This window comes from Neofelis nebulosa, chromosome 2, assembly GCF_028018385.1.
Source record: "Neofelis nebulosa isolate mNeoNeb1 chromosome 2, mNeoNeb1.pri, whole genome shotgun sequence".
NCBI classification, from domain to species: Eukaryota; Metazoa; Chordata; class Mammalia; order Carnivora; family Felidae; genus Neofelis; species Neofelis nebulosa.
Window position 1 is genome coordinate 168,073,871 of NC_080783.1, and position 13,491 is coordinate 168,087,361.

Consider the following 13,491-nt stretch of genomic DNA (forward strand, 5'->3'; position numbering starts at 1 on the left):
TTAGAACCAGGTGATGGACAGGGGTTAGAAAAATTTGGAGATGTGTGATAAAGAAAGCCTAAATTGTCTTGAATAGACTGTGAGTGGAAATGTGGAGTTTGATGACAGTGAGGGCACAAGAGGAAGTGAGTAACACAGACTGGAAACTGGAGGAAAGAGAATGTAATGTAAAGGCAGACAGCTAAGTCACACATCCACAGTTACATAGGAAGCACAGTCTACCTACTGAACTGGATGATCTGCTGCAGGAAATTTCCAAGCAGGTGTTGAAGGTGCCTCTTGGTTTCCTCTTGCCACAAGAGGAGAGGTACACATTGAGTAAAGGGTGGTTAAACAAAAGAAACCAAGACTTGAAAGCTATGAGATGCCTGGCCTCTCCAGAGGGTAAAGATGTTAACACTAGGAAATGGCTTCTAAGCAAAGACCAGGGCTTAGAGATCTGTGGGCTTTTGTCTAATGGGGTGAACCCCAGTGAGAGCCACAGAAGGCTGTATGGTCTTGTGAGAGAACATAGACTGCTAGCTTAGACTGAAAGGATACAAAATGAAATGAAGCCATTGGACGTCCAAACTTGTGCTGACAGGAAGCATATGAGAAAACTCCCTGGCTACAGAGATATGCAGCCTTTCATGAAAAAGAACCTCAGAGGACAGAGCCAAGAAACATGGAGAATTAATTATTCCTGAGGTTGAGGTAATAGAGGGAATAAGCCTAAGGTGAGGAGGAGGGGGGGATGGTCAAAGAGTGGGATCCTTGAAACTGAACTTATAGACAGAGCATGCTTACCAGTAATGACAAGGTCTACAGTAGGTCCACGAGAATGGGTGAACCAGGTCAGGTGAAAAAACAAGAATAGTGAAAGAAAAGCCTTTAAGAAATTGATGATCATCCATATAGAAGTGGAAATCACCAAGAATGGTGACAGGGTAACAGTAAAGAGACAAGGTAAACTAGGTATTAGCAGTTACAAAAGTCTAAACACCTTGGATGACCCTTACTTATTCTTCCACTTCAATTTCTCACCATCCCTCAGCTTTACAACCCAACCACACTTAACTTTTCTTGTCCACAATGTCCAGATGTGACTGTGGGACTTTGCAAATGCTCTTCATTCTACCTGGTTCATTCTCTGCCCCCTTGTAACCCAGGCAGATAACTTCTAGTACCTGTATGTGTTTTCACAAGTCCCTATGTTTATTACATCACAGCACATTGAAATTATTATGTTCTCTGTCTTTACTGTTAGCTCCAGAAGGGTGAGGGCTGTGTCTGAGTTGTTCAACATGGTTCCTCACACTGAACTCAGTGGCTGGTGCACACAGTAGGATTTTTCTCCCAGGTCAAAGGTAAAGCGTCTAAAGAAGTAGCCTATTTCTATGGTATCTCTCCTTTGGATTCTTTGACAAACATTAATATCTGAGCTCAAACAATGCTTTCCCTTAAGGGACATATTTATAGGGCTTTAAACCCTTATAAATGTTAGGTTTTGGTTCCTTTTAAAAACCATTCTTATTTACACATGGAAGCATTTGAAAGATTTCTCTCATGAACTCTAATGTCTGCAGAAGGGCATTTTGATTAAAAACTCTTCTTACAGTAACCACCTTTATGGGTTTTCTCTTCCATGGAAGTCTTATTCATTAAACTGACTATCTCTTCCTCATGATTTGAGGAGTCTTATTTAAATTATTTAGAGATACAGTGCCCAGAGATGCAGACAACACAGAATTTAAGGCAGAAACAGCATTGACAATTGGTAAAATGGATATATTAACCCAATCATACAAAGGAGAAAACAATTAATATGGCAAAAAGGAGTAAGAAAAAAACCCACAATGTTCCTCCAACTGCATGCAATTATGACAAGTTTTCCTGTACTGATATTTTTAGAAAATTGAGTTCAAAATAAAAGCAGATCAAAAGAATCTGCTAAATTCATCATGTGAGTAAGTTGAAAAATCTAGTTAATTTATCATAATTTTCTCATTTTCTGAGTCTGACCCAGAAAAACCATCATGTAATGAATAGACCAATGGTTACCTGGCTGACTGAAGTGAAGTGAAAATTCTCAACTGTAGCTAAGTTACTATGCAATTTTGTAATGTTCCAATATATTCATGTATATTTTTTTCTAAAAATGCAGACCTCAATACTTAACTTAATGTATATAGTCTATACATAATAGTAAGATTTTGATAATAACAAAATGTAAATACTTACACATGGTCACAGAGCTCTTAAACCAAGCATGCTGCCCTAGCTTGCTGACAATATCTGAAATTCTCTTGAATGGGCACCCAGTGAGTTTTTGATCACCATCCAAAATATTTAGGTCATCGTAGGAATGTGCTACATTGCAAAGTAATTCTTTTCTGTGAGCTAAAACCTATTTTGCTCAATAAAGCAGGAAATTTTCTGTTCCAAACTTCAAATATATCTTTATCTACCACAGTGCTTCCTTTCTTTCCTCAGTACTCAAGGTTGAGGTGAGCTTCCTTCCATTTTAAGACCAACCTTTCACCTGTGCTCTTTTCCTGGAACTTGTTTATTTAAATATTCACACTCTGTTATAGATCTTCAATAGTCCCCCTTCTACTATATCTTCAAACTTTCCCTCCCTGCTGGGTCATTATCTAGAAGCAAGCTCACTCTCTCCGGTCCTTTAAATGCCCACCCTTGGCTGTGCATTACCCATTATTCCTCTGTCCTTCCCACTTTACAACCTCCACTACTTTGGGGGACTCTAGAGGTTTGTAGCTCAGTCATTTCTATTTTGCACATTTTTCTAGGTTTCCTGGCTGCCCAGAATTTTGTGCCGCTGAAACACTGGCAGCTAGGGCACCTTTTCACCAGTCAGATAGTCCCCTTCAGGATCCTCGCCTTAATGTGAATTGCACAAAGAAGCAAAGGCTAGCAGGGCCTTCTACAGTCATCTAGAATTAGAATTCAGCTGCACAAGTTATCCCCACCTAAGTCTTCCACAACAATCTTGTGTTCCCATGGCTTCATGTGCCTCCCAAACAGACAACAGTAACCACTAAAACTGAAGCCCTATACCTATCTGCCCCAACCACCAGCCTGTGATGCCTCAAAGGCAGAAATCATTACTATCTTTTTTTCCCAGCATCTTTAAGTTTCTTTCTTTTCAAATTATTTTTATTGGGGTAAAATATACATAACATAAAATTTATCATTTTGAGTGTACAGTTCAGTGACAGCAGTACATTTACACTGTTGGGTAATATAAATCCAATTCCAGAACTTTTCTCATCTTCCTCAACTGAAACTCTATACTTATTTAAAGAGGAACTCCCATTGCCCCTACCCCTAGTCCCTGGTAACTACTATTCTATTTGACTCATGTTTATATGGACAGTTTCTAGCATGTCGCCCCTCAGTGGTATGATCCCAATAACTGCAGAACTGAAGGAAATGAGTCTCTTTCTCCTTGAGCATCCCACAAAAGGACAAATTAGAAAAAAAATTTAAAGAGCTAAAATTTACAAAGGAATGATATGTATTATCACTGGAATTATTAGAACGCTTGAATGATGTGTTAGCTAGAATTCTAAGTGTATGGCTATCTCAAACCACCATCTTGGCTCTCTAGCTAGCACAAATAAATATTGAGCACTTCTATTTTTAAGCGAATAAAATGATCAAATACGAAGAAAAAAAATCTACCTGAAAAAGAAACGTGTAACAAGTTTTTCCCCTCCACTCAAATATCTAAGACCCCTGAACTGAGTTCATACTTCTTTCAGAATATATTCCCATAGATACAAAAGGAAATGTAGGGATAGGAGAGTTTTAATAATCCACATCTGTGTATGGAAGCTCTTGCATTTAAAAGAAATTATGTCATAGAAATTTCCAAATTAATTTATTTGGTACTTACAGAACATATAAAAGATGGACCTTAAGGTCATAAGCCTTGAAAGGATTCTTAAATAGTGACTCCATATAGCAGATGAATAATTCCAAGTCCTCTTTCGTCCAGCACTGTATGTTCCAGTTTGCACCTGAATTAAAAATAAACTACATTAAATCCGAAAAACATTCTGAACAAGTCAGTGAAAGAGAAGAACTAAATTAAATTTACCAGTGTTCTGATACAACTTCCACTGCCTATTCTGAGAGAAAAAGAACCGGCTCTAACCAGTGGTATGTATCTGCCCAAGTGGTCTAATCCCTTAGGCCTTCAGTTTCCTTTCTGGTAAAGTAAGAGACTTAAATTCAATTACTCAAACTCTTTTTATTTTTTTAATCTTGAACTACTTAAGTAGGACAAAAGACCTCAAAAGTCATCTAGTTCAGTTCATGCTTGCTTTCTAAGAGAAAAGAAAATATTCAATATCAAGATACAAGCACATGTGGAGCAGTATTTATGTGTCTGCTTTAGCAATAAAAGCAAAGTGATTCACATGTGAACAGTGATTCATGTCTTAAATTCTTGTTATTGTAAATTACAGGCCCCAGGTATAACCGATGAAGGCATACTTTCAGTGTGCACTGAAAAACTCACCTGGCAATAAATTATTGGCGGGTTGTAATTTAAAAAGCAAGAATAGCAACAATCATAAATAATGGCTCACTTAAGACAACACTAACGTATTCCCCAAACTTGAAGGATTTCTAGCTGGTAGGGATTTTACAACAGTGTTGAACCATTATGAAGTAAACAGCATGTGTGGCAGAATAATCAGCTGAAATCCTCAGTAACCACCACTTAACCTACTGATTTCAGTTACAAAAATTTAAAGTGAGAAGTGACTAGTTATGCAAGCTTTATTTATGTGTAAAACTGAAATCTACGGCATCATAGGGACACCTGGGTGGCTCAATCTGTTTGGCTCAGGTCACAATCTCACGGCTTGTGGGCTAGAGGCCCTTGTTGACAGTGAGAAGCCTACTTGGGATTCTCTCTCCCTCCCTCTCTCTCTCTCTCTACCCCTCCCTCCCTTGCTTCAACACACACCTGCACGTGCTCCCTCTCTCTCTCTCAAAAATAAATAAAACTTAAAAAAATCTATAACATCATAATCATTTCTCTTCAAAAGTGAAGTACTAACATTTTTTGGATCATTTCAAAGCTCATCACAAAGACCCTGCCTTAATAAGTTCATTCTTGGTATATCCATTGAATTGCTGGAATGGCTAGTTAAGTTCCCCTACAAATTAAAAAAAAATGCTTCAATTAAAATTAAGTGAATGTTATGTGGTACCTGGCTGGTTCAGCCAATTAAGCATCTGACGTTGGCTCAGGTCATGATCTCATGGCTTGTGGGTTTGAGCCCTGCATTGGGCTCTGTGCTGACAGCTCAGAGTCTGGAGCCTGCTTCGGATTCTGTGTCTCCCCCTCTCTTCCCCTCCCCCACTCGCATTCTGTCTCTCTCTCCCTCAAAAATAAATGAACATTAAAAAAATGTTTGATATTAATAAAAAATTAAGTGAATTTTATTAATCAATGGTTATGGACTCCATTGGAGACACTGGGAGTGATTACTACTAACTTGTTTTAAAACTCTGATTTTATTGCATATTTATACTTTGTTCTTAAGCTGATTTCAGTAAACCAGAGTGTTTCTTCCATCTAATCAGTGATGCTCAACCAGTGGCAATTTGGCCCTCAGGGGCATCTGGCAATGTTTGGAGACATGTTTTGATTGTCACAACTGGGGAAGGAGCTACTTGTATCTAGGTAGAAGCCAGGGATGTTGCTAAACATCCTACAATGCACAGAACAGCCCCCCCATACCCAAGAATTGTCAGGCCCAAAATGTTAATAAGGTTGAGGTTGAGAAATTCTGATTAACCCTTAACAGAAGTGCTATATTTATGCTTGCCTTTACTTTCATACTGTAGGTCTCTTTGTATTACTGAGTCAATGGATGCTGTTCTGTTAGCTTTTCCAGAAGGCTTGGAAATAATTTTGTTGTTTAGATTTTCAGATGTAGAATTATTAATTATGCTAACTACATTCAGTGTGCATTATACTTGAACAACAAAACCCCCTTGATTTAAAACATGGATTGGCTGCAGAGAGATTCTTTGCTTGAACAAATATTATTCATAAATGCTTTAAAATTTAACTACTTCTGATGTGCCTGGCTAGCTAAGTCTGTAGCGCATGCAACACTTAATCTCGGGGTTGTGAGTTCAAGCCCCATGTTGGGTGTAGAGATTACTTTAAAAACTTTTTTTAATCTTAAAAATTTTTTTAACTAATTCAACAGTTGAATGTTTTGAATATTTAATATATTTAACAAAATAAGGGGTGATTTTTCTATTTTAAAGCAAATTTAGTGGTGCCTGGGTGGCTTGGTCAGTTGAGCATCCAACTCTTGGTTTTGGCTTAGGTCATTCCCAGGGTCATGGGATTGCACCCACATTGGACCCTGGTCTGAGTATGGAGCCTGCTTAAGATTCTCTCTCCCTCTTTCTCTCTCTACCCCTTTCCTCTACACATGCTCTCTCTCTAAAATAAAAAATAATAATAATAAAATAAGGCAAACTTAGAAGATTACAAAAACCTGACTTACAGGGTATAGGTAAGAGTTCCCTCATTACATTTTTCTTTTATTTTTATAACATATCAAATAATTTGGGGCTCATTAGTTTGGTCACATAATGAATCATAATTTTATTACTAATATAAAATGATGATATGTGTTAAGAATCCCATCCATAAGACATCTATTTTATACAAGTTTCAGAAAACGAGAACATTTTGTTTAAAACAGTTAAAATAACATCTAATGTTCACAACATTAAAATACTTACCTATTTGTTGGAAAACTAAAGAATTCACTGTTGCAACAAATGCCTTCCCTTCCACGTCATCTGCATGTACAGAACAGTTTTTATCTTCCTCGCTCCAAAGGCAACAGTGAAAAGTTGTTTTGGAAGATAAATTAGAAAAGTAGGTACTACTTGAATTAAATTTAGCTTCAACAACTGCCTCATAATGTTCATTCACATTTGAAGTGTTCTTTGAGATTCCAGTAGGCAAGAGAAAGTCATAGGTTGTGTTTGGTGGCATGCATGACAACTTAAATCTCCAGGGAGTAACTGGATATGCCAAGTTAAATGCAGTTATCAAATAAATAAATTCTGTCAGGGTATTAAAAAAGACACATAGAAAAATAATTAATAACTTTGACCAAGACATAAATAGGAAGTATCTAAGATTAAACCATGTAGTGCTCAGTAGTATTTAACTGTCTTAGTGCCCAATCCGTGCCTAATGCACAGCTCTGGGTTTCCATTACACAATGTATTATACATTAGTTCATAGAGATAACTTCACTCTTAGCACCTCTTTTTGGAAATTCATGCTTCATTTTCCTCATGAATCTAGCATTCTATATTTATATTTTAATGAAAAAACTATAGCTCAATATTTCAATTACCTTTTCTAAAAAAATATTCTAATGAATTTCCAGTATAAGAGAGAAATATCTGAATATGCAATTATATAAACAAGTATTAAAGTTCTGTTTTAATATTTATTTTTTTTTAATGTGTATTCATCCATTTGTGAGAGAGACAGAGAGCATGAATGGGGGAGGGACAGAGAGAGGGAGACACAGAATCTGAAGCAAGCTCCAGGCTCTGAGCTGTCAGCACAGAGCCCGACGCGGGGCTTGAACTCACGAATCACAATATCATGACCTGAGTTGAAATCAGACGTTTAATGGACTGAACCACCTAGGCACCCCTGTTTTAATATTTCTTAAAGAGAATAATACCAAAATGTTAGCACTATGAGTGCTTTTCAAAGAGTTTGCTTTCAACATCAGGACAGCTGGATGATCTCTTCTGCCCATGATCCTCAAATACATGACATCATTGAAGGCATGTCCTTAATGCACTCTCCAAGAATCAATGTACAAAGACAGGAAAATTCCATTGCTGATTAAAGACAATTCTCACCTTTTTAGACATAAAAAAAATTAAGAATAATCATATAATCCCATACTCAAAAACTCTCAAAAGTGGTACTTATTTTTTAGGAATTGTCTGAAAATATAATAATTAATTCTCAATAATTCTTTCTTTTACAAGCTACTCAAATAATCCAACAGCTGTGTTGCCTCATATACAAACTAATGCAGAATGAGAATTCTGAGAATTTAGCATGGATTTGCATGGGATGAGAATTTTGAAGAATTAGGGTAAATGTAAAAATATAAGAAAACAGCAATTTTTAAAAAACGAATTCACAAAAATGATGTTTTAAACTATAAAAGTAAAACATGTAAAAATATTTAAGCAATATGTAGGTAACAACTGTTAAAGTTTGGTTTCTAAACTTTTCCATAAAAATAAATTAACATAAAAATGTATCAGATGCAGGGGCACCTGGGTGGCTCCTCAGTTAAGGATCCAACTCTTGATTTCAGCTCAGGTCACAATCTCATGAGATCCAGCCCCACTGTTCAAGATTCTCATATTCTCTCTCTCTCTCTCTCTCTCTCTCCCTCTGCTCCTCCTCCACGCTCGTACACTCATTCTCTCTCTCTCTCTCAAAATAAAAAAATTTAAAATGTACCAGATGCAAAAAATAAGATAAAATAAGAATATATCAGATGCCTAAATTAAGCCAAATATGACTAACATGACTAATATTATTTTGCCCACACTGACAACAATTAGGTATCATACATTATCAAAAGTGACCCCTCATTACAATTGTGTTCCTTTGGACTTCAATCTTTCTAATATATGTTTCTGAAATCAGAACATGTCAATAAAAAATAAAATAGGATATTTCTTTGGTTTTACAAAACCATGACTATTTGTTGGTATTAATTAAAAGCATTATTTTTTAGCTGCATATGGAAGATTCAGTTGGCTGAACTGAAATGAGCCCAAAATCCTCAAAGAAGTCTTTGAAATTTAAAATGTAATAATGGATGTCATAGACATAATGACTATTGAATCAGCTTAATTAAAAGATGATTCTATTTTTGCATGTTTGTTTTGCAAATAATATTTCTTTCCCTCCAGATGAACCCTAAACAACAGAAACCAGAATTTATTTCTGGAGGCATATGTTATCATGGTAACAACATCCCAAGAACTCTTCTGATTCACAAGACTTCATCAAACAACAAACCTTTTGGAAAGCCAATGTGAAACACGTTGAGTGGAGCCTAATAAAAGCTAGAGAATATAAGAGAGAATGAGTATGTTGCTACTTTTAGATAGTCCCTTGTGGCATAGTTGTTTTGTTTGGTTTGGTTTTGTTTTGTTTTGAAATCTGTCAACAGTGGGGTTATCCTGGTTATTTGCCGTAAATATACAGATGGTGACAATGAGAAAGAACAGTATGCACAACAAGGAAAACTAGTAGAGAAGCTCATAAGAGCGCCTTCAGTTTGGATTAGCCAAGGAGATGCTCAGAACTCACTGACACATAGCTGGACAGCTTGAGGAGCTCCCAATATGGTTGCCAGATAAAATGTTTTTTTTTTTTTTTAAAATAGCCTGACTTTAATTTTAAAAATGGAACATAACCTAAATTAGATGATTTGAGGTTTTTTTTTAAGTCAGAATATCTCTAGAGTGCAGTCAGAAACAAGTGAGAATAGTATGCTCAAAATTCATTGGCAATATGAGTGACTAATTTCAAACAGAAGCATACTATTCGTTAAAATCAAGACATTTAAAAAAATCTATAAGCTTTCTCTTGAGGATATTCCTGCAATGGATAGGAGGGAGACTAGTATACATTTAAACTCTGAAAGCATTCTTCTGGTGGTATTCAGGATGGAAATTTTAAAGATATACACCATCCCTTGGTAATATCCCTTTATAACATTATACTTGTCATTGTCTACTGGAGTTCTAATGTGAAATAACATTTAAATTGGCATGTCCCTTCCATTTGAGAATAAATCCATTATTTTGTCATAGTCATATATTTTAAATATTATCACCAAGTTAAACAGCTCCTTGATAGAGAATTAAAGTTTTGACTATCACCTGATATATATACATTTATAATTTAATAATAATACATTTACTAAATTAAAATTAAAACATTTAAGTGTCACTGTATCTTGTTTCTACACATGCATAAGGGTGTTAGTATGCATACATAAATTTCTGTACCATAAAAAAAAACAAAGTTAAAAAGCAAACAATGGGAAGGAAGAAAAATTTGCATAATATTAAATAGTTACAGGCTTGTGATGATTAAGGCTATGTGTCAACTTGTCTAGGTTCATGGGGTGCTCAGTCATTTGGTCAAACATTATTCTGGGTGTATCTGTGAGGATGTCTGGATGAACTTAACAACTGAATCAGTAAAATGAGTAAAGCAGATTGCCCTCCGTAAGGTAGATAGGCGTCATGATCGATTGGAGACCTGAATAGAGCAAAAAGGCTGAGTTAAAGGGAACTCCTATTGCCTGACTGACATCAGTCTTTTCCTTCCTTTGGACCCAAACTGAAACATCAGCTCTTCTTGCATCTGAAGCCTTCCAGTGTCCAGACTGGAACTTGTATCATCAGTTCTCCTGGGTTTCCAGCCTGGCAACTACAGGTCACGGGACTTCTCAACCTCCACAATCTTGTGAGTCAATCCTTATAATAAATCTCTTTCTCCCTATCTATAAATCCTACTGGTTCTGTTTCTCTGGAAAACCCTGACTAATACAGTACTAAATATCAATTACATTTTAGAAAATCCTAAAAATCACTAAGACAGAATCCAACCACAAAATGGCCAAAGCGTATGATTTAGAAAATCACATAAGAAATATAAATGGTCCATAAACAGTGCTCAACCTCACAAACAGCCAAATAAATAAAACTGAAATGGGATGCTGTGTTTTGCTTATCTGACAGAGCAAAAAGACAAAAGAATGATAGTATACATCTTTGACAGAAATGCAATGGGTTGGCGTTCATATATCTGTGGTGGCACCACAAATGCTACAAAGCTTTGTGGAGAAGATTTCACAGTACTCATCAAATTTTAAAATGTGCACACTATGTAATAGAGAATTCCTCCTTAACAACTAATCAGCAGGAATATTCTTCCAAATATACAAAGATATAGATACAGATATATGGATTTCAATGCAGCATTATTTGCTACAGTAAAAGAAATGTCTATCAATGGGGAATTGGTGAAATAAATTAATAATTTAAAGTATATTCATACAGATCATTGTTGTGCAACCATTAAATGAATAAACATATTAGTAAATACTCGGTAAAAAAAATGTTATCATAATAAATTGAAAAACTATTAAGTAGAAAAAAACAAAAAACAATATGTATAGACCAATTCTATTTTTGTAACCATAGATATGGATTGTGTGTGTTTGTATGTGTTATGGTTCTGGAAAGCTACACATCAGGTTATTCCCAGGAGATTGGGAAGTGTTTTTATTTTCACATATATGCTTTTGTTTGGTTTGTATTTTTAATCATAAGCATGAGAATTCCGAACTATGGACAGGAAATTCTGCTAGCCAATAAAAAAAACAACATCTCCAACAGCAAAATCTCTTATATACGGACATTTAAAAAGCAGATAACTTACCCCAATGTAACAAAGCCACACAGAATTTTTGACAAATCATCTTACTTCAGAGAGTAGACCTGAAAAACAGTACATAGAAAACAAATACATACACACACACATGCACAAAAACACCTGACATCTATATAAGCTGTCTGGGAAAATATAAAAGGATTATGAACGAGTCTTTAAATTTAATCCTCTATAATACTCTGCATCAATATCAGAGAAGTGTCTCGCATTAAAGTATAGCTACACATTAAAGGTTTACTCCTGTGTACCTGCTATCTTACACAGTTAAAATATAAGCTACATATTCATATACAGCATAATCAAACATTTTTCAATGTTCCTTTATGCCATGACAAACGAGGACAGGCATCAAAGGATAAGACTATATTTTTAACGGAACAAAAGTGTTCATAATGTTAATTAAATATGTACTAACATTAATAGCACAGTCTTTTTTTTTATAGCTCAGTTCTTAAATTTCTCTTATTTTCTAAAGCCTTTATCTTTACTATGATACGACAAAGTCAAACAGTTATAGCATAGGTAATCACTGTACATTTGTTTCCAAAAAAAGAGGAGGAAATTTTCCAGTATGTTTTTGGAAACTCCCACCATTTATTTGCAGATAAAGCAATATTCACATTGGAGAGTTATTAGAGTAATTCAACGAAAGGTTGACGGCTTAATATATCCAAATGATAGGGTGACTTCAAGAGATAAGCTTTCCCATGAAGTCTCCTCATTTTTAAATACATCATGAATGAGATTATTCTTACCAGTATATCATGAATGGTAGCATAATTTTAATATATTGGGACTCAATTTGTAATGAAACCATAAAGGCTTTTGTTGTTCCAGGGTTTTTTGTTATCTCACACTGGGGATTCAGTTCACTACACAAAAGTTAATCTGAGTTAAAAAGTTCTGAATTAGGTGTCAGGAGTCTTGAATGTCAATCTAGAGTCTTTGACCAGCTGTAGGACTTGGCACTTCAACACTCTAGACCTCAGGTTCCTCATCTACAAATCCTCCTGATGGATGAGCTCAACAATCCCCTTCAGAGATGCTCATGATTCTGAGAGATTTTATTTTAAAATAGAAATCACAGCTTTACACAAAGATATTTTCAAATATCAAGTAAGAAAGATGTCTCATAAGTCATTACTGACAATTGGTACCATGTGATGAGTAAACAGAAAAACGTACTTGTTTAGTTCACAACTTAACTCTCAGGAGGAAAATGGATGAGTATAAACATTTTGTAGTCTGGTCAATTTGTTTTTCAGCCTCTTGCTTTTTCATCAGAAGTTTGGTTCTTTATATACTGACATCACAGTGTGTCTTCAGGATTTCTAAAAATCAGTTTAGTGTCTGGAATCCTCATTATCTAATCATACGAATTTTTTTTTTTTTTTGCTACCTGTTTCTGGTACAACATTTTCTCATAAAATAAACCCAAGAGCAAGTTTCATAATCAGGATGTGTCATAGATACAACATATCATTTAACTAAGTGTTTTGAATGAACTGACTGCTGACAAGTAATTCAGTCCAACAACAGATTTGACTCACTTTTAACTCAACTGATCTGCTGAGTCAAGTGACCAAACAGACCAGGGTTTTTTTTGCTTATATAAGACAAGCATTATTTTCTTTAATGTTCCATGCAAAACACAAACTATTCTGATGGTTTGAATTCTGGTAGTCAGGTTTCACTCTTACATAACAGAGAAATAATCACAGATATGAAAAAGGCATAGATGAAACCTTGAAGAGAGTGTGAAAGGTGGTACCTTACACAGACCCAATGAGACAAATATTTAAATGACCGACACTGTACCAGAAATGAATAATAAGGAGATTTGCAAAAGTACAAATAATACAGAAAAAAGGAACAGAAGTTTTTAAACTGTGAGAAAAAAAATCAAGTAAAGGGAAAAC

At 35.4% G+C, this 13,491-nt stretch overlaps 1 protein-coding gene across 11 annotated transcripts in view; it reads right to left on the minus strand.

Moving 5' to 3' along the window:
* LEPR (leptin receptor) overlaps window positions 1-13,491 on the minus strand; it is a 156,665-nt gene that overhangs the window by 65,471 nt on the left and 77,703 nt on the right. For all 11 annotated transcript variants that reach the window (XM_058717095.1, XM_058717094.1, XM_058717092.1 and 8 more), the window contains 3 exons: window positions 11,561-11,619; window positions 6,784-7,113; window positions 3,899-4,022 (listed from right to left, as the gene is read on the minus strand). In XM_058717095.1, the coding sequence (XP_058573078.1) occupies window positions 3,899-4,022; window positions 6,784-7,113; window positions 11,561-11,600 (494 nt within the window). In that variant the 5' untranslated portion in view covers window positions 11,601-11,619. The remainder of the gene's footprint in view (window positions 1-3,898; window positions 4,023-6,783; window positions 7,114-11,560; window positions 11,620-13,491) is intronic.